The 22,332-nt window shown below is 31.4% G+C and overlaps 1 protein-coding gene across 2 annotated transcripts; it reads left to right on the top strand.

The window, feature by feature from the left end:
* The first annotated feature begins 1,202 nt into the window (after positions 1-1,202).
* LOC129916243 (uncharacterized) lies at positions 1,203-3,770 on the top strand. 2 transcript variants are annotated; one of them, XM_055996084.1, is made up of 3 exons: positions 1,203-1,630; positions 1,692-2,457; positions 2,518-3,770. In XM_055996084.1, the coding sequence occupies exons 2-3, from the start codon at positions 1,988-1,990 to the stop codon at positions 2,975-2,977; spliced, it is 930 nt and encodes a 309-aa protein (XP_055852059.1). In that variant the 5' UTR covers positions 1,203-1,630; positions 1,692-1,987; the 3' UTR covers positions 2,978-3,770. The 2 variants fall into 2 exon arrangements, with proteins under 2 accessions (XP_055852059.1, XP_055852058.1); XM_055996083.1 differs by lacking the exon at positions 1,203-1,630 and having other exon boundaries at positions 1,652-2,457.
* Positions 3,771-22,332: the final 18,562 nt, after the last annotated feature.

Below are 22,332 nucleotides of genomic sequence, written 5' to 3'. Positions count from 1 at the left end.
AAGTTGGGGGCGCGAAAAAACTTCTGGATATTAAAACTAATATATTTTCGGTATTAGGTCCACCACACACTTAAAACTACCTGTTTTCAGAAACCACAAAATATATTTGTTTATGATATACCTAATAAATAAAATAATATTTTAATATTTCAACCCCTAATAAAAAATAATCTATCGAACTACCTGATTGAGAAACCACAAAACTCATTCAAAAATAAACGCGTGACAGTAATAAAATAAAAAATAAATGCATACCCTTTCATATCCCATCCTATCCATATTGCACGACATAATTACCTATACATTGTATATCTTTTTCATTGAACTGTGATAACAATAACTTCAAACCCATTCATGGACCAAACGCGTCATAAACATTTTACCAAATTTTCAACTAGTAATAAAAATAATATAATTATAATTCTATAAAAATAATTCCATTAATAACTAGAACCAAACATCTTAAGCTATGGTGTTTTACAAAAGTTTAAAATATCTTCATTTTTCATTATACTTTCCAAACAAAAATCAATGTAACCTCTCACCTATCACAGCTCAGCTCACTTTACCTTAGCTCACCCAACAGCTCAGCTCACCGACAGCTCAGCTCAACCATCAGCTCAGCTCACTTTCAGCTCAATTTCAGCTCAGCTCAAATGAGCTGTGCTATGGTACCTAGCTCAAAAATGAGCTAGCTCAAAATTTGAGCTGAGCTGTGAGCTGAGCTCATCTCACTTTTGAGCTTTGTTGCAACCCTGCATAACACACACTTTTTCTTTCACGAAAAATGCTTTTTTAACAAACATGGTAGGTTTTCTCTTGTTTGTGGTGCGCAAACGGCAAACAGTACATGACAATTGACAATCGAATGAGTGACAGTCGAAGTAATATCACAGGGATGACATATGAAACGTTTCACTTGGTTTACATTGTTTAATATTCCAGTCATGTTCCATTCCATTATTTTGAAGAACATTGAATTTGGATAAAATTTTTAAAGTTTTCTTGACCTTGAAATGATGCTTTCACTATAGCTAAAATGTGATAAATTCGCAAATTATCTAATTTTGAATGTCAAATCGTATAGAACAAAAATTATTTTAATATTTGAACAGACATAATTTGTGAAATCGTCTCAAAGGTTTGACATTCGAAGTTAGAAAGTTTTGCGAATTTATCTCATTTTAGTTATATTGAAAAAAAAATTTTTAGTTTTTGAAGAAAATCAGCATCCTCATATTTCACAAATGTTTGGTTTCAGCATTCAACTCGGTCTGTTCAGCTATTTTTGAGTACACAGAGCGCGCTCTGAACATGTTCAGAACGAAAAATGAGATAAAAAGGAACACAATTTTTTGACAGCTCAGGGGTCGAACTGCGGCATACGTACGTTAACGTATTGACGTTTTATGTCTCTATCATTTTCTTCTGATTAAATAGAGAGAGCAATAGTCAAAACGTTAACGAACGTATGCCGTAGTTTGACTCCAGGGTTTCATTTCTGAATTAATAAAGAAAAACACTAATAACTGACAAAAGGAGTCAAATGGGTAAAAAAAAGAATTTATTTAATACTGGGAAATAAAGAAAACAAATCCAATGTCTACGTGCCAAATAAAAATTGAGATGAGTACTTTTACTCTTAAAAAAAAAAAAAACTTATAAAAATGACCGCTTTACTTCCTTTGCAGCGTGGAAGTATGAAAAACTAACAAAATTATTGTTAATCACAAGCTCCAAAAAAAATTTTAAATAATCCAACCACAATTAAAAAAATTAAACACAAACAAAAAAATTAGAGTCACCCTGTCGTGCGTCGATAATACAGTTTGAATCAACCCATGAATAAGAAGGACAAGAATGACAGCAAAAGCTGTCATTCGAGTCGAGTGATAGAATTAAAACGAGTGATAGAAAGTAAACCAAAATTTTTGCATTTGATTTTCCATTTCCCATGACCATTTTTTGAAAAAATATTTTTCAAAAAATGTTTGCATTAAAAAGAAGCACCACTCGGTGTCATTACCTGGGCCAATCACTTGAACCAAAACGATTCCTATCTGCACAACCCCAACCAAAATCAAATTCTGATGAATACACAGACAAACCGGAATATCCCGAAATCTTGGAACTTAGCCGCGAAGCACGCATGAAACGTGAAAAACAATCATGGCATGAACAAATTAAAGCTGTCCCAACAATTGAAGAGAAATTGATAAAGATAAATATGCCAAGATATTATGGATTCAAGACAATTATGTTGAATTCCGAAGAGAATCCTTATAATTGTCTTCCACTTAATCAACATTATACAAGGACAGTTTTCGAAGGTTATGAAAAGTTACCAAATACAGCGACAAAAGCCGATGAAGCTAGTAAAACTCAAATGGAATCATTTGTCAAATCAGTTTCGGCAAATATTCAAGATGCTATTGAGTATTCCAATGAGTTTTTCAAGTACGTTTCTTTGATTTTGTTTTTTCAATAAATTTGGGTTTAAATTAATCTTGTTTCCAGGGAAAGATATGGTTATGATAGCTCATTGTCTGCCCAACAAAAAGACAAGCTTTTAGGACAGATTATAGTCGAAAACCTCAACAGAACCCTCATCAACTCTTTAAGCGCCGATGCCGCTCATTTGTCAGAAATTGAAATTGATCTAAATCCCAGACATGAAGCATTCTGGTCAGTTGGAGGAGTGAATCCTTCAAAAGACGCTGTTAAGAGTAGAAAGGGTCGTGATTGGCAAAAAGATACTGTCTATATGCCAGTAGAAAGACTTGTCCAGTACACTGGTGAACCTTATCTTGCTATCAGACATAGTTTGCCTTTGGCGCCTATCAAGTCGATTGAAGAGAGTAGTTCGGTGGAGCTTGCCAAGAAGATACCTATTTATAAATTTGATGCCCGGACTTTGGGATATAAGACCAACTATCGACATGCTACAAATATTCCTGGTAAGTGGGGGTTTCCCTGAGGAAAGATGTTAGAATTTGAACAACTACACCTAAGACAATTACTTTTCGTGACTATGACAACGCTGACTATGAAAGTTTTTGAAAGAAAGTGTTCTTTTAGATTGGGAACAAATTTTTAGATTTGATTGTATTGATCACGACTTGATTCACGAACTATTTACCTGCTAGGCTTTTTCTGAAAACATAACATATCAATTCAAATTAAAAAACCCTTCATTCTTTAACACAATTACAAAAAACTTTCATAGAATTCAAAATGTGAGAAAAAAGATTTTTTAAGTAAGGCAAAAAATCTCAGCTGAGCGCTGACTTTTTTTTCTGAGATTTTCGAGACGAAAATTTTTTGGATTCAATTTCAAAGTTTTCTTTCTCTTTCTTTAATTTTATTTGTTATTGTTTTGATGTTTGGTGGTGTGTAGTTATAAAAGTGCTAAAAACATGAAAATTTAAAGAAAATGTTATTATTTCGGGCTCACTTCACGAAATAACTTATTTTGAAATACTTTTGTATCACAATTTAATATTTGAAGAAAAGTTGCAATTGTGTGATGTTGCAGTTGAAAAAAAAAATTGGATTCATGTGAGGAACTTGTTCCACAGAATTATTTTGCTCTCTTTCAAAATGACATTGAGCCCTCAGAGATTTTTTGTTGGTGGGACGCACCTAATTTGTTTGCAAAAAAGTCATATTTTTAGAAGGCTACTGCGAAAATTAGTACCTACCTTCTAAAAATTTTTTTTTTTTTTTGTAAAACAAATGGCGAACTGTCAAATAGTTTTTTAAAGTTACATATTCCATATACTTCTTTTGCGGCGTGACGCTATCATTATCTCCGAGATTGAGTGAGAGTTATAACTTCAGTCGCGTGTACATAGTACACACACGTTTTTTTTTTTAAAGAAATAGTTATTGGTATTATAAAAAAAATAATAAAGCGAAATAAATATAATTTTTTTTATAGCTGTTTGAGTTCGAGGAAAAAAATTGAACTCGAAATTTTTTATTGAATTTTCAACTGAAGCAAAACTAATGAGTTCCGCTGAGTTCCGGCTCAAGATGTAAAAAAAGTAATTCTGTGGAGTGTTGGCAATTAGGTAAAACAAAAAGCCATTGCGCGTTTTTGCGACACCCATATAAATATTTTCAAATTTCAAATTTGGTCTCCCTAATATCATGCCAAGAAAAATTTTAAAATTCTGCACCAAACAGACACAAAACAAAGGTTTAATGTTGTGTGGTCTTTTGTTTTGTATTAATTCGATTTTATAGAATTTTTTGCAGATGTCAAAGACACATTAAACACATCAGTTAAAAATTTGGGGTTAAAAATTGGGGTAATGTAGTTAAAAGCCGATTTTTGTCATCAAATTAACCTGGTTTCAGAAAATATATCTATTCATGACATGAGAGACAGAAAACAGAACATAATGGGAAGAATAAAAACAAATTTTTAAGAATGTTGAGAAAAAAAAGATTTAAAAAAAATATGGCTCAAAATCTTGTTTTTGTTTTAAACGTTTTATTTATTATTTTTACGAAAAAAGTTAAGCTCTTTTTTTTTCAAACCTAGTGTCAGGTTTAAAAAGACATAACAGTTTTGACTGAATTTTTCAAATGATATGCATATGCATCACAAAATCTGTGTGCAAATTTTTTTTTCGGAGCCTTTTCCCATTAAACTCTAATTCCTTACAACTCCTACGTACCTGCAATTGCAATTGCAATAGCTCACTACCTCACCTATAGTAACTAATAAAATATAATGCATCCATTTTTCAGTCATGTCTTGGGAAATTATCAAACCAACAGTTCAGCAAACAAAAAAAGGAGAAAACAAAAACGGGGGGTAGCAAATCCCGATCCCGGTATAGGGATCGTTCTCATGGGAAGCTGACAAAAAAGTTGAAGACTTATGAACAAAACATTATTCTTGGTTCCCAGAGTGCTTGCGCAAAAATGTACCGATGGGTGACTCTTGCTGTAATGTAGGACTGCAGGAGTATTGAAAATGTTTTCAACTTAATGGAGAGGTGGAAAGGAGTAGGTACCTTAGTAGAGCTTGTGGTGCTGGGTACCTACTCGAACCTCATGCTCCACGTAATTAGCATAAATATATTCATGTAAAACCTGGTTCTATAAGCCTTTGCAGGTAGAGAATCCTTTTTTCTCGTCTTCCTGCTCTTCCCTCAACCAAATTCCCACAACAGACATCCAGAGGTAGAGGTAGGTACTTTAGTAATAGTGCATTGTGCATTACTGTGGAAATCTAAAGCGTCCTATCCCGATTCATTTGTTCCCTCTTCGTTCGTTTCCCTTTCTACCATCAGGAGAATTATTCCTTTTTTTCTTTTAGATTCTTTGTGGGTGTATGTTTGTGTGTGTGTTAAAATGTGAAACTTGATGATAAAAAAAAAAAAGTGGAAAACTAAAACCAAAACATTGTTATTTATACGCGAAGCCGAACGCATAAGCGCACAGCTTTTCATGCAAATGGATGATTTTCCGGGTGACTTCTTTGCCAGCCCAGCCACACGTGCAGGAGAAAAGAAAATTGTGTTGGGTTGAAAAAGGATATTGTCTGCTGATAGATATTTTTTATGTGTGTGTGTGTGTATGTTGGGTTTTTATAGTTTCAACAATGGGAAAAAATCTTTGGGGATTATTTTTTTTTTCTGTTTTGTTGTTGTTGTGTTTGTTTTTTTTATTTCAATTCAAAACCAACGTTACCATAGAAATTTGTTAAGTTTTTTATTTTTTTTTTTTTTTTTTTTTTATGACAATGTCGAATGAAAATGGTTAGAAAATTCTTTATGCCAAATTAAATGTGTTGTGATGCTGCGATTTTTTGTTTAGAAATTCTCTTTTACAAAATAAAAACTTTATTATTCTTGTTGACATTTTTTCTTAATTCAATTGAATTAATGTTTTCGTTCTTTGTTGTGTGTTTCAGGTTACCGCTATTTTTATATAAAATATTTTTTAACTTGATAAAGAAAATGCTTTTGTTCGGTATCATAGATTTCACGGAAAATGTAATTTAGAATAAAATCAGACTATGCGAGTGACTTTTTTTTAGTGTGATTATGGTAGTAATGTGATTGTTGTTGGATGTATAATTAATTATGTCACTTGCGGCTATGTTAGAGAAAATGGAAGAAATTTGGCAGCCCCTATTGCTTTCAGTGTCAAGTCAATAGGTGGGAGAGTTTTAATCTATTCGACAGAAAACTTTACTTCTTTTTGTATAAATTAGTGGTTTAGTACTTGAGGCTGTCAAATGTACTTTGCTAATGCTCTAGATATTTCTTATCGTTTTAAAGAATACAATCGTTTAAAATTTTGCAGTCAAAATTTACAAAAAAATTAAATTCTAACCAAAAGCTTAAATTACCAATGTTTATCTTATCTACGACAAAAGTGTTTTGAACTACAAGATCGTGAGACCCAAATGTTTTTTTTAAACTCATATTTCGATAACTAAAGTCTCCGACATTTTCTTTTATTAACTTTTCATTACTATATTTCAAGTTTCTGTACAAAAATTCTACTACCCAAAGAAACCACATTGTTGAAGGTCTACCCCTTGCATTATCTTTAAAAAAAAATCCGTTCATATTTCAGTATTGAATTTTTGCAAAACATTTGCTATTTTTAATAAATTTTGGAATAGTAATTTCTTTATAATAATTCCTTACAAAGAATAATTGTTCTCGTTCAATAAATAGCAAGTTCTTAGGGAACCAAGCCGTACAGTTTTGATTTTGATGATATTTTTTTGTCCAACGTCGACGTCGGCAATTAAAAATGCTTTAAGCTCTAAAGGTTAAAAATTACCGATGTTCCCGAATTTTTTGTAATTAAAATTAAGATATTATTTTTAAATTTCATAAATTAAATGATACCAAAATATTGTTTATGTTATTTTTTCAAAAACATCTATTAAAAAAATTTCTTTTAAAATGAAATTCTTTTTTATTTTTTTCAAATAACAAAATATATGGCCAAAACGCTTTGAAAAATAAATTCATAATTAAGTATTAATTGTAAAAAATTTAAAAAAAGGACATGTTGATTTTTTTCAATTACATCATTTATTTTTCTTCAAAATTCTGAGTTAGAAAACTAGTTCTTCTAAAACACTTCTTTCAATTTATTGCTTTTTAAAAATGTTAATATAAATATTGTAGTTTTTACCTTTGTTTTTTTTTTTTTTTAATTTTTACTTGCGATGGACCGATTGATGTCAAACTTCGTATGTAGAGTTATTTTGAGACTCTCCAGAGGGGTTTTTGGAATAAATTTTTTTTACCAAAAATAACGGTACTTTACTATACCGATTTTAGTAAAATTGAAATATCTCGAAAACGGCTCCAACGATTTTGTTTAAAAAATTCAAATAATAGTTTTAAGCTAAGGTCTATCTTCTAATAAAAAAAATTTTTTTGAAAATCATTATTAACAATACCTGCCATAGAACCGTTTTCAAATCCGATTATCTCCGAAACTACTTATTCGATTTCAACTAAACTTTTAGTGAAGAAGTATTTATATAATTTAAATATAAACCAAAAATAAAATTTGCAAAAAAATAAATTTTGGGTTTTTAAAATAATTTTGAAAAATCAAATTTTCGAAAACAGGCCATTGAATTTTTTTGAAATTTTGTTTTTAGATGTTGACTAGTGCTATCTAAAAAATGGCATACCAATTTTATTTTAAAACTTTTTTTCCAAAAAATTATTTATAAAATTTAAAAAATTATATAAAAAATTAGTTCTTTAAAAAACGGCTCTAACGATTTTGAAATTTTTTTTTTCTAAAAATGCATCTGAATATATCAATCAAAACTGCATACTTGTTTTGGAGTGCAATTTGATTTAAGATTTTATTTTATTTTTTTTAAAAACAAATTTTATTTTTTTTCCAAATTTCTATATAAAAAGTCTTAAAAATTTAAGCAACTTTAACAATAAGAGCAAGTTCATGCTACTTAGTCGTGCATTTTATTTTTGTTTGCTTGTGTTTGAAGGCAATTTGTAAAAAAAATTGCATTCATCGCTTAAATGATTGAAGACAGTCTCTCGCTTCCATATATTTTTTTTCTTTGAATAACTAGCACAATCTTTTCATATCATTATGATTTATAAAATTAAATCAAAAATTTTGAAACAAATTTTTTTGTTCTCAAAAATGTTCTTTTAAATTTAAAAAACAACAACCATCGAGCAAGAGCGGCAATTTTTAACACATAGAGGTTAAAGTAATTTTAATTACCGACGTTTGAAATAATAATTTTTATCAACATAGGAACTAATAGTTCCTATGACCAGAACTGAACGAAATTAAAATGGGACCACATGGCAGCCAGCTTTCCAATACAAAAAGAATTATCAAAATTGGTTCACTCAGTCCAAAGTTATGAGGTAAAAAAATACAGTCGAATTGAATACCTCCTCCTTTTTGGAGGTCGGTAAAAAAAAGACCATCAAAATGGGAGCTGCTCGCGGATTTCCCGAATATTGCCATTTTTACTTGCTCTATAGGGCAAGTATTGGTTTCGTGTCGAAAAAAAAATTGAGGTTTTAATCAAAACCAACATTACGATGATGGAGAATTCCAAAAAAGTGGGTCTCGAAATTCCGTCCGTGCGTCTGTGCGTCTGTACGTCCATCTGTACACATTTCCACATCCTAAACGAATGGACAGATTTTCTTCAAATTTGGTATAGATGATTTTTATGGAATTCTGAAAGTTGTTTTTTTTTTAATATCTCGCTTAGAAAGTGTACCTCCCATACAAATTTTTCAATTCAAATCAAATAACTAAAAAAAACGGCTCTAACGATTTTGATTTAACTTTGATGACATAATATTCAACAAAGCAATTGCAATAAAACTGAATTTTTATTTCTTTCAAAAAAATCAAATAAAAAATTATTTTTTTTCATTTAACAAAATTTTGCCAAAATGTCGGCTGTTCCCCAACATCAACTAAATTTCTTTAAATTTATATAGAGACAGCTTTCAAAATCTACAAGTAAAGTAACATAAAAGTGTTTTGAACTGCAAGAGCAAGTACGTGGGACCCAGTCGTGCATTTTATTTTACCTTTAGTTACGTACTCCACTATAAACAAAAGAGCTGAGCATCGAACTTTATTTTTTTTATTATCTGTAATTCTCACTAATTTTTTTTTTTTTTTTTGCAAAACAACATTGTGATTGGACCTTAAAATATAATAAAACGATTCATTTTGTTGTATATTCAAGTTTCTTGGCGAAGCAAATCCTTTTCTTAAAAATTAATTGGAACAAATTTTGAATTGGCAATTGAAAAAGGAAAAACAGATTACGCATTGGAAGTAATAAAAACATTTATCCTTTTTCAGTTGCATTTTCTTCTTTCATTCAATGAAGGATTATAATTATTATTAACAAAAGTGGTACAACTTCAATCTAAATCTTTGTAAATATGGCAAGATTATGAGTTTTTGAAAGATTACTTAATAAAATGTTGCTGAAAATTAAGTTAAGATACATTTTTTTTTTTCTAAAAACTTTAGATACTAAGAGTAAGCTTTCTCAAGAATTCCAGTTTTGTTCGTCTGCCTGCTGGCTTTTGGTATAAAAGTTCGCAACTAATCTTATCATCATCCTTTTCTTTATAACCAAAAGGTTAAAGCGCCTGGCCTCTGCCTCCCCTAGATAACACTCAAATACAATCTGTTTTAAATTGCAAAGCATTACTTGAGCTTTGTTGAAACAAATGCAAACGTTTCATAAATCTCATTACCACTAAAGTCTATACTGCCGGTTTGCCGTAGGTGTTTCCTGTTCTCACTCTCTCCGCCCGTCTTTACCTCTCTTTCTCTCTCTTTCTCTCAATGACGCAGTCTTTTGCATTTGAATTTCAAACTTAGACAATTATTCGTTGTGCAACAAAAATATATATATAAAAGGATGAATTTGTTTTATTTTATTTTGCTCTTCTTATCCCAGTACACAGAGACACAGAGAAAGGATGATGCTCTTCGCACAATTACAATCCCAAACCACCAAAAAATAAAATTAATGCCAAGCTAGAGAGAGTATAGAATAAAACCACCGAACAAATGCACTGTGAACACACAGCAATCAGCCCACTAATCCCACTAAATGGCTCAAGGGCTTTGGAGGGGGGGGGGATGAAGGAGGGGGTTGGATAGGTCGTGCATCTGGCGAAATCCATTGTCCTTTAGTATAGACTTTGACTCCCAGGAAAACAATAAAAATTACTTCATCTAAATGAATGGAAGGAAAAAAGGATTTCCACTGCAGTCGTTGCTGCCTTGCAGCAAAGTCTCTCTCATTCCTATACACAATGATAGACATAGACATACATATAGATAAGTATTTTGCTGGACTGAACCGGAAATCCTTTAACGTATTAAATCTAAAACGAAATGAGCTCCAACTCGACTTCCGACTATACCGACTATGATGACGACAACGTAGAGACTATACGATGACGACAACGACGGAAAGCATCTGTATACTATAGTTTAAACCCCTATATCGAAGGGGTCTCTTTTCTCGTAGTCATAACTGCATTTCACTTTTGCACCATCATCTCCTATACCGACAAACATACACATATATTTTGTATATTTAACAGAGAGAGAGAGGGCCAAAATTAATTTGAAGCAGTACCTACTTTAATTTCATTACTCTTGGCACTAGACAATGGAATTAAATGTATTGCTACAACTTGCAGCTATTCGCTGACGAAAATTAATCCCGAATAAAAAGCTTTTAAATATGTATCAAAGGATATACATAACCTAGCTAGGTAGTAGCTATAGCTCTATAAAAACTACCCCTAACTGGAGCTTATGTACAAACATTCATATAAATACAGTCAAGTGTATAGTAGTGGCAAAGGGTTTGTTTTTGTTGGGCGGGAAGATAAAACAAAATTAATATAAATTGCTGAATAGGGGGCTACGAAAAAGCAATTAACAAACAATGAACGGACAATAAATTAAAATGAAAACTTCAATGGCTAACTGAAAAGATCAGACAATGGATGGCGCTATATGGCTGCACGAATTGTACGCTTGGGACGATATCGCGATATCCTATATCCATGACCATCAATAATGGGCTCTGCGTGTACCTAATTAAGTACCTGCCGTGGTGTTGGCCAGGTGTTTTTTTGCTTTAAAATACTCCATGAGGTTAGTTTAAAATTGTTGAAAAATGTTGTTTTTTTTTTCTGAAGAGAAAAAACTTGAAACTTTATAAAGACAATTCAAATAAATGTAACTTTGAATGTAACTTAGCTACTGAAAAGCAGGATTATAGTATAATCCAGCATTTCCAGCAAATGATTTGTGGAAATCTTGCAGAGAAGGTTGCAGTGCAAGAAAAGAAATAAAAAGGAGGTGGGTTCTCTGCTGCAACTGATTCTTCCCTAAAAGTGGAAAATGCTGAAAATCGTTACAACCCATGAAAGTATCCTCTCTCAACAGCGATCATCCCTGACATAAATAAGTTCTTAGAGAAAACTCAGCATTGAAGAAATTTCAAATGCTTTTAAATGTATCTATAAAAGTCATTGTCTAAAACCTTCACTTATTTGTACTACCTTATGACCAAAATCATACTCTTTTCTCTCTATATTAAAAAAATTTTTCGTTCAACTCGAAAACTGCTAATATCAAAATCCATTAAAGTTTTAGTTGTTTAAAGCATTCAATATACGATAAAACAGTCATTAACAATTAATTGACTTGTATCGATACTACCTGTTGACGAAATTTACTTGGAATTGGAAGTGTCCCCAGAAATTATTATTTCGATATTTTTTTTTTTTTTAGAATAAGTACAACAACCACAACTTTCAAGTAATTTTTAACTTAAAACTTAACTTTTTTCCAAAAAATATACAATTTTTCAATATCGATCAGCACCCCCTTTTATTATAAGATAGGAGGCTGAAAATTCAACATTTGGGGTGGCCCAACATTTATTTGAAAATTTTATTTTTTTCCATACAAGCGTGGACCATCTTAATGTAGGTACTTCAACAGATTTCTAATACAGTTGTTTCAAACCAAAATATAACTAAGTTTATATTTGTAAACCAGAGATCAGAAATTTATCTCAATTTTTGAAAGGTTCTTTAATAACACTTATTTGTTGTCATTTTCAAAAAAGGTCTGAGAGAAACCTTTGTTTTGAATTTTTTTATGTTTCGGTCAACCAGTGAGAGAAAAAATAAATCTCATCTGCAAATTTGTGAATTAGAAACATCCGTCTCCTGAAATATTCCAAATTGCATAGGTTGTGCTTGTCGACTCAAATCACAGTGGTAAGGACATTTTCATCTTTGCACTCACTTTGCGAAAAACGATATTATCTTGGGTCAAAAAACTTTGAGAGTCTTGTGATGCTTTTTTATCGAGGCTGAGGTAAGCTCGCCGCCGGTTTCCAGGGTTTTACCGAAGAAAGCACAGTAAAACTCGGCTTTAAAAGAAACCAAAAACGCAAACTCTTTATTTTCACTATAAAATCGTTCTTTATTGTTCTTTATTTTCTTTTAATAACATTTTTTATAAAAACTTATACAGGTTGTCCCACAGTCACCGCCCCAAATGAAAACCATGGATTCCTGAGGTCATTTTAAGTCGAAAAACTTAAGAGGTAATTTTCTCGTTTTCGTCCCGTTTTCGAGTTACCACGGTTTTTATGATTTTTATTCTTTTTTCCCTTATCTGGCTTTATCTTTGCCAAACTAAGTTTTAGTTTGTCTTTAAACTTTTTTTTCTGCGGACAACCGTTTCTCCACAATTTTGCTTCAAACGCAATTTTCTTCGTTTTTTATTTTGCTGATTTCATTTATTTTGCTGATTTCATCATAATGTACATGATTAACTGAAACGTGTTCGTAAATCTTAGAGATTTAGAGGCAGCACAGATGCTCGAGCCCCATCCAAAATTCTGAAACGGCTGTTTGTGTTTGTTTGAGTATGAACCTTAGCTGAAAAAAATAAAAAAAAAAAAAAATTCCGAATTCTTCAGATAATTTTTTTAGTATTTTGACGTCGAATTACATCACCGTTTAGTTTTGAAAAACTTCTTATGTATATTTACTTTTTTTTTAAATAATATTTTTCTCAAAGGTATTGGAAATAGAAATTTTTTATATCTCAAAATCTAAGTGGTCAACAGGTTTCTTTAAGCAAATTCCAGTTTGCGCTTCTGATATTGATTAAAAAGCAACATATTACGAACAAGTGTAAACATATATTTCGGATTAAAAATCAAAAAGAAATTCATTCGAAATAAGTTGGTAGAATTGCGGAACATGGGTGAATAGTGGTGAATATAGCTCAAAAACTATTGACGTTATGGGAATAAATCTGTAAACAGTTTTGGATTCAGCACATGACAAAGTTCGAACGAAATAATTTTTTTTTTTTTAAGAATGACTCAACTCCTTGCTGTTTGTGTAAAATGTTTGGGAAACAAGAACTTTGAAAACACTCTAGGTACTCTGAATGTGAAAGGATAAGACAGTAGTACGAATCTGTCGAGAGCAGTAAAATCCTACTATAGGTACCACTTTCAGTATCACAGCACAGCGGTTCACTCTCGATCAAAAATGAATAAAAACAGGAGCTACAGTCTAAACAGATGGACCGATTAATGTCAAACTTGGTATGTAGCGTTATTTGGCGACTCTCCAGAGGGGTTTTTGGAATTAATTTTTTTGGACCAAAAATAACGGTACTTGTCATAAAACGATTTTAGTAAAATTAAAATATCTCAAAAACGGCTCCAACGATTTTGCTTAAAAAATTCAAGTTTAAGTTTTAAGCTAAGGTCTATTTTTCAATGAAAAAATTTTTTTTCAAATCCGATTATCTCCGAAAGTGCTTATTCGATTTCAACGAAACTTTTTGTGAAGAAGCATTTATATAATTTAAATATAAACGAAAAATAAAATTTCCAAAAAAATAATTTTTGGATTTTTAAAAAAATTTTGGAAAACGGGAAAATGAATTTTTTGAAATTTAGTTTTTAGATGTTGATTAGTAATTTCTACAAAATGGCATACCAATTTTATTTTAAAAATTTTTTTGCCAAAAAATTATTTATAAAAAATTAGTTTTTAAAAAAACGGCTCTAACGATTTTGAAAATTTTTTTTTTCTAAAAATGCATGTTAACATAACAATCAAGGGCGATTTAATTTCAGATTTTATTTAATTTTTTTTTTAAACGAATTTTATTTTTTTTTTCAAATTTCTAGGTATAAAAAGTCTTAAAAATTTTAGCAACTTTAACTCTAAGAGCAAGTTCGTGCGACCCAGTCGTGCATTTTATTTTCTATGGTATATGAAACGTCCACACGCAGTTCTATCAATCTACCACTTTTTTCAAGGAGTACTTGGTAATATTCTGACTCTTGCTCTTTGAGTAAAAGACAATTCATAAAGAGTCCAATAACTTTTTACATGATGGTGGAGACATTTTGGTATTGATTTTATTCGATCGTTAGAAAATACCTCGAAATCATATATTATATTAATACAAATGGTTCATTGCCTATACTTTGATATGCAACAAATCGAGTGCAACACAGAAAAAGTCTTGTATCTACCCTTCCGGATGGAATACAAGGTGGCCCAATATCTCAAAATAACTCTTATATTGAGTACTACTAACGATGTTAATTTCATGCTTTTATCACAAAGTGCACGATTGAACTCTTTTTTAATGCTAAGCCGCCTCACTATTACAAAAAATATGCAAACTATAAAAAAAATATTTAGATAGGTACTTGAACCTGCAACATTTTTCTATATAAAACATAATTCTGAAAAGCTTATTCTTCAAATTAAATTTATATCAAAACAATAAACCACGGTCATATTTTATTTTATTTTATTTTAATTTTTTTTTGTTGCAAATTTTGATATTTTAACCGGACATTGATTTAAACATAAAATATTTTAAGCCTTTACCTTTTGCAAAAACCTCATCATCAACCACTAGATATTTATGAAATTCAACTAAGTGGATCGGATTTGTACTTAAGCTTTTCAATTAATCTCATGCAATTTCATTTATCTGTTTTGCTCACCAAAGTCCAAACAACTCGAGTTGGAATGGAACTCTCCTCATACTGCCTTCGTACTTGTACGAGTGTATTGCTTCTGATCAATGAAATAAAAAAAAATATACATAATACCAATTGAAACTTTAATCTAAGCTTCCAAACGGAATCCAATCCATGCCACAGGTCGGTTTTTTTTTTCGAATCCTTAACAGCCCTCATGGTCCTCATAAAAGGAATACACAAACACATACACATACAAAAACCGAGTAGGTGTAAACTAAAATACACATAAAAAGACAAACCGATTGGAACGAGGACAGAAAAAAAAAAATATCATAATTCTACCGCGGCCACAAATTGTTTTAAATAAAATAAATTGAAATTTAATGGAGATTTTTATCGCTTGAAATACCGTTAGTCTTTTTTGGTATTTATCTACCTTTACCTATATGAATGCTCATCTCCAGTTCGAGTCCTGTATTCTGGTGATCCTCCTCTCGGTTTCTGCTCCTACTCTTGTCGTTGGCTTGTGAAAGAGGTAGGCAGTAGGAACCAAAATAATTTTACCTGAAACCCTTTTGGATAGAGAGAGGAAGCTTTTGCCAGAGAGACAGGGTGGTGCCATTAAAATTGGACCTTTGCCAGAATCAAACCGGAACCAAATATCCGAATCTGTTGGTTTTTAAATGGGACTGGAGGCCCTCCAGCAACGTATACGAGGTGGGTTAATTTGTTACTTGCATTATGATGGTGTTTCAACACTTGAGTAGTTTTGAATCATCCACCGGAATGGCCAACGGTTAAAATGTGTTCCGGTGCAATGATAGCGGGTGATGCAGGAAACACAAATACACCTCGTCCTTTCGTATTTATATATCAACAATGTTCATGTTCGTTTCATTTTGTGGGATATGGCTTGGTTATGTTCGACAGATTCACACAAGTCTTGCCAGAAGATAGGTATGACTCGTCGTCCGTCGTTGTCATGTGTCGGGATCGGGATTGTTCAGGATGGTTTCATTCTTGATTACTGGGAAAATGAAATCCGTGAACCAATTCCCATCATCGCTTTGGCGAAGGTATATAAATTCGATAAAAAAAATACATATATGTGTGTTACCAAGGGTGAATTTAATTGGTAATACATAGTATAAAGTTGAATTAACACAGTTGCAGTTGCATAAGAATTTATGATATGTATGTATAAGATTTAAAAAAATAGAGAAGACCCTAGCGTCTAAGTATAGGTATTTGAGTTGTCATTCTGCTCATCAGCTAGTTGGGAAATGTTAGTTGGAGTTGTTGGCGTAAGCGGTTTACTAACTACTTGATTTTGCATTCTTCGTAGACTCGCTTTATCATGAGCCCATGAGACCCACCAAGTTTCAAGAAAAAAGGTTGCTTCTTCAACGAGATATACTGGAAACATTACCTCTCCATTACTTTGGAATGGCCCGCAGTTTTTCGAGAATCAAGTTCCTAAGTGCAAAAACTATTTCAAAATAATAAAAAAATTCATGTGTGCAATTCACACGTGGTTGAAGTGAAACCTTAAAAATTATTTTTCTTGCAAAAAATAAAAATCGAAAAAATTTACCTTTTTTTATTCTATCACCTTTAAATCCATATCTTTTATATGACAACCTTATAAATTAAAAAATAATAAATTTTAAATCATCTGATAGCTTATTATTTCACCTTTTATTTGGCTTTTCAATCATGTTTCTACCATGCCTACAAAAAAGTAAAAATTTTTTAAAGTCAACCATCTCGAAGTTTAAAACTGAGATTACGGTACTTCCTACACTGGTCATCGTCAACAGATTTTCACAGGTGTTTTGAGGTATTTTTCAATTTTTTCACTTTAAGATTGTGTAACTTGTAGAGTACGTACCGTTATGTAAGATATATCGAATAAAAGGTTATGTTATCAGCATGCGTATTAAAGTTAAATCAAATTTATATGTGCACTAGATCAAAAGATATAACGTGTGTAGGAAAAGAACATCTTTTTAACGTTATCTCAGAATTTTGAATATGAAATTAATTGAAACTTTGTACAATTATAATTTATTTAATTACCTATCTACAGTACAAATTTCAGTCATCTATCTATTAAAACAAAAAAGTTATAACAAGTTGAAGTCGTGTCGCGTTTTCGTTTCATCTTGTTTCAAATCACTACGATACTGAAGAAGTTTTCACTTCAAAAAAAAATCATCTAATTTTTGCAGATTTTTATTTTGACGCTATATGGCGTCTCAAGAGGGTTAAAATTTGTTCTCATTTGAAATAGGTAGGTATATGTTGACATAGGCGGTCATTTTTTTTTAATAAAGGGACATGCATGTTTTTTGTTTTTTTTTTTGGGCTTATTAAAATAAGTAGGTACTTCTATGAGATTATGTTCTGGAGAAAGCTATATCACAACAAAAACATTACTGTTAAAAAAAAGAGCCAAGTTCTCCTATGTTGAAGTTATGCTAGCACAAAAAGTACTGAAATGTAAAAGTGTACCAAGTTCTAAAGCTTGGCTTTAAATTTGTATAAATAAAATGTCGATTGTTCTCTTGACAATTTTTTTTAAATTACCGATTTTTAAAGCTATTTGAAAAATTGCCAAGTAATCAACATTTTATGTATACAAATTTAAAGCCAAGCTTTAGAACTTGGTACATTTACATTTCAGTACTTTTTGTGCTAGCATAACTTCAACATAGGAGAACTTGGCTCTTTTTTTAACAGTAATGTTTTTGTTGTGATTTCACTACTTTTTGCAAGGTATTGCTCAGAGAAAATGGGCGGTTACCACGATCCTTGTCTAAAATTGTCAAATTTTAAATTTTTTCTTTTGTGTAAACTACCAGGTCTACCATTTTACCAAATTTTAATGTTCTACGAAAGTTAGAAATGCTCTATAATATTTGATGAAAATTCACCGGAAATAGGCAGTTGCCACGCCTCCCCTGGCTAAAATTCTCAGATTAAAAATTTTTTCCTTTGTATAAACTACCAGCTCTACCATTCTACCAAATTTCAAGATTCTACGATAATCAGAAGTGCTCTATAATATTTTATGAAAATTCAGCGGAAATGGGCGGATGCCACGCCCCCTGAATTGAAAATCTCAAGTTTTCGATTTTTTCCTTTGTATACACCACAAGTCCTATCACCGTGTAAAATTTCAAGTTTCTACGATATTGGGAAGTTCTCCATAATTTTGATGATCTGTCAGTGAGTCAGTGAGTCAGTGAATCAGTGAGTCAGTGAGTCAGTTACGGTTTTTGCTATTTTTAAAGCCCTATATCTCAGAAACTACTCATCGTAGGAGGCTGAAATTTTGCGAGGTGTTTGGTTTTGACCAGCTCAACAAATGTAGCCAGTTTGTTTTGTGTCTAGCATCTTTGGTGTGGAAGTTAGAGGGGGGTCGAAAATGGCCTGAGTTGTTTCCTGTAAATAAGGGTGTAGTGCCAAAGTTGCTAGAGAACTTGGCTGGGCACCACCGTGCCCCTTGATAGAAGCCATTTATTGCTAAGAATTTTTTGCTGTTAAAGACGTTGGGTTAGTTGTTTATAAAATATCTACTTTGCAGTAATTGAGTCTAAACCAACATAATTTATTTCCATCATAATCCAGAAAAGCTCCTTATCATCACTTATCGCACTAACTTGTAGGTGTACAAGTTTTTTAGAGAAAAAATTGACTACTTTTAATTTTATTTCCAATGTCCTCATGCTTATCTAAATAAAATGCGTGAATAATTACCCCCTCAAAGACTTGAAAGAAAACAGAAACCTAAAAGCTTAGAATTTCACACTTCTTTTTAACAAACATTAACCCCAAGAATCCTATTGAAATAAATTCAAGAGCAGAGTATTGTATTCGTTTGTCTAGGATTCGTCTTAAAAGTGGTTGTTTTGGTTCACATGACCCTCACATAAGAATGTCCAGCTCCAAAGGTACGTCCAAAAACTACATAATAGGATTCCTCTATCTTTGTTTTCCTCGACTCTATGTCCAGTTTAAACCAAGGAGAAAACCATTCGATTAGCTATAGGCTTTTGTGCTCAAACGGAAAATAGTTAGAAAAGAGGTCCTTTAAGGTAAATAGATAGACGAAACACATCGGCATGGACATTGGACATCATAGCAAATATTCAAGAGAAATGTGGTTTTGCATGCTAAATGAATGTTCCCATACCTTGTCTTTTCCAATCATGCCATAAGTATTATACAGAATCCAAAGTTTTCATATTATGTGAAGGTTAGGTATGGATTGGACATCAGGCAGAAAACACTGTTTTGAGTTTGGTGTGTGTGTCTCTCTCTCTTTTGGTCAGAGGTGACATTGCTTTGTCATTTCTATTGTATCTTACGGATGTCGAATTGTTTGTGGTTTGCTTGCGGCAGAAAGAAATACGAGAGAGAGATATTTAGTATAGCTTTTGAAGTATCTAAATCGAACACACTTTACGGATGATGTGGCTTTGAAACAAACCTGCTGTCATCCGAGTGGATTATATATGGGTGAGAGTTTCTTTTGAAATTCAATTTTGAACAATGTTGGTAACCATTGATTGGAACGTATTGATTTAAGGATTTGCTATACGGTTAAGTGTTTGTGCCAAAGTTGTTATACAAAATTTAGAGGTTTTTATTATTTTATAGAGTATACAGTGATTTTATTTATACCGCACAATGTTTCAATGTACAAAAGCTACTTTTATTAAAAGATAGCTTTTTTTATTATTTATACAAAAATTCGTTTTTTAAAAAACGGCTCACAGAGTTTTGATTTTTTTTTTCTAAAAAAATTTATCTTAATAAAAGGAATTAAATTGCACATTTGTTTTTGATCTCAATTTTATTTAAAGTTGTTGTTTTTTTGTTTTTTTTTTCTAAAAAAAAAATCCATTTTTTACCATTTTATTTCGTTGGGTTTTCTGTTTTAAATTAAATTGTTTTAAATTAACATTTAAAATAAGAAATTTAATTAAAATTAAATAAGCTTCAACTGCTTTTAACGAATAGGGCTGTAAAAGTAGCGATAAAATGAGTACCTGCATGTATACGATACTTTTGATATTAATACCCGCATCAATAATATCCCTACTCGTTACTTTCGCATGCTTCGTATTTTTCGTATATTTCATGTATTTGATTCGTTTCGTATGTTTGGTATTTTAAGTATTTTTCGTACGTTGGTAGGTATAAAGGTGTAAACATTTTTTTTTTTTTTTTTCAAAAACCAAAAACAATTTGTATAATAAGCTACATTTTAAGGTCATAAACATTAATTTAAGTTGCGGCGTTCTCATGTTATAAGAGTTTAAAGGTAGCTATACTGATTTTTGTTCGATTTTTTTTAATCAAACGTGGACACTTTTTTTTATTTTTGTCCTAATTTTTCGGCAAAGCTTTGGTAATTTTTTGTTTATATTCGTTCAGTAATCTTATCACAATTCTTTAGAGACCTTTATTTCAAAAGTACATCTCGCAGATCTCGAAATATTAACACTTCAATACCACCACGTCGAACAATTTTTATTTTTCTTTTTTCTACTGAGAGTTTTTTCTGCTTTTTTTTTAGTTGAAAATTTTGCACTGAAAATAAACAAATTTTTTGAAAAACCAAAAAACTTTTGTGCATTCTTAAGCTACATTTCAAGACCTTTAAAAAAAGGTCATAAACACATTTTTTGCGGCATGGGTATATTTCGGCCACATAGAGAAAATACTAAAACGTCTCTTTTGATATTTATGTATAAATTTAGTATCAATAACACAACGGTACCTTTGCACTACTGTTTTTATCGATATCGATTTTTAACGATATCGATACGATGCTAAATGCGACAAATTAAGTGTATCACTTCGTTTCGTATCTCATTGTACACAGTGTTGCCAATAGCGCAGATTTATCTGCATTTTGCAGATTTTCAACACATTCCCAGACTTTTGAGAACCATAAATCTGCACTGCAGATTTTATCTGCAACTGAAACTTAACCTTTCAATAACAAAAATAGATTTAATTTCAAAAAATCCAGTAAAATGGTATAATTATTTAACTTTAGTTTTCAAATCAGCTGAAATTTGTTCATAACGTTCTATATTTTTCCTTCTTGACTTCTTGATTTCATTTTCTAAAATTCAAATTGTAACAAAACTCAGTATGATTATGATTTTATAGAGGAAAAAGCCTAACGATATAATTATTTATGAACACTTCCAGGGTTCCAGGGAAGAAGCTATTGATACAAATTTAACAATTTCAGCGAGAAAGATTATTCTAGAAATTAATTTTAGCTGACACCTGTTCCAGTGGCGTATTGAGGAGGGGGCTCAGGGTGCTCAAGCCCCCCCCCCCCCCCAAGCCTTCAAGATCATGTTATTATTTAGCTGATTTCATCATAATGAACATGATTTACTGAAACTTTTTCGTAAATCTTAAAGATTTAGAGGCAGCTCAGATGCTCGAGCCCCCTCCAAAATCTGAAACGGATGTTTATGTTTATTTGAATAAGAGCCTCAGCTGACGTTGAGGGTTGGCGTAGTTTTTTTTCGGATTTTAGTTCGATTTGGAATTCTTCAGATCATTTTTTTTTTTTGGTATTTTGACGTCGAATTACATCACCGTTAAATTTTGCAAAACTTCTTATGCAAAATGCAATCTCAAAATGCCGTCTTTTAAAGATATTAGAAATAGAAATTTTTGATATCTCAAAAACTCAGTGGCCAAGATAACTAATGGTTTCTCTTAGCAAATTCCATTTTGCGCTTTTGATTTGGATTAAAAAAGCAACATATTACGAAAAAATAATATGTATTTTGGATTAAACATCAACAAGAACTTCATTGAAAATTAATATTTGAGACTTTCAAATTCTGCATTTAACTTTTTGGGCATTCACTTGCCGAAAGTGAAATTAGGTGTTCTGCATTTTTTCACTCTTTTAGATTTTCTCATCGAATTCAGTTTACTTTGAATTTAGTGCCTTTTTCAATGAATTTGCAATTTTGGACAAAATATTATCAAAACTTATATTTTTATTGTTTTGTATAGGTAGTTTATTTGTTGTTGATTTAATACAAAATACATAATGCCTCATGGAATAAAATATTATAATTTATCACTGCCTCTGTGTTTGCAGTGCGCAATTCTCCAGGTACCCTCGGGAATTGCGCACTCCTTCTGTGTTAGCAACCTCATTCGCTTTACACTAATTCATTTTTGTCTTAAAATTTGCA

Source organism: Episyrphus balteatus, chromosome 3, assembly GCF_945859705.1.
Source record: "Episyrphus balteatus chromosome 3, idEpiBalt1.1, whole genome shotgun sequence".
NCBI classification, from domain to species: domain Eukaryota; kingdom Metazoa; phylum Arthropoda; class Insecta; order Diptera; family Syrphidae; genus Episyrphus; species Episyrphus balteatus.
The sequence above is the reverse complement of the archived record's forward strand: the minus strand, read 5'-3'. Positions and strand labels throughout refer to the sequence as shown.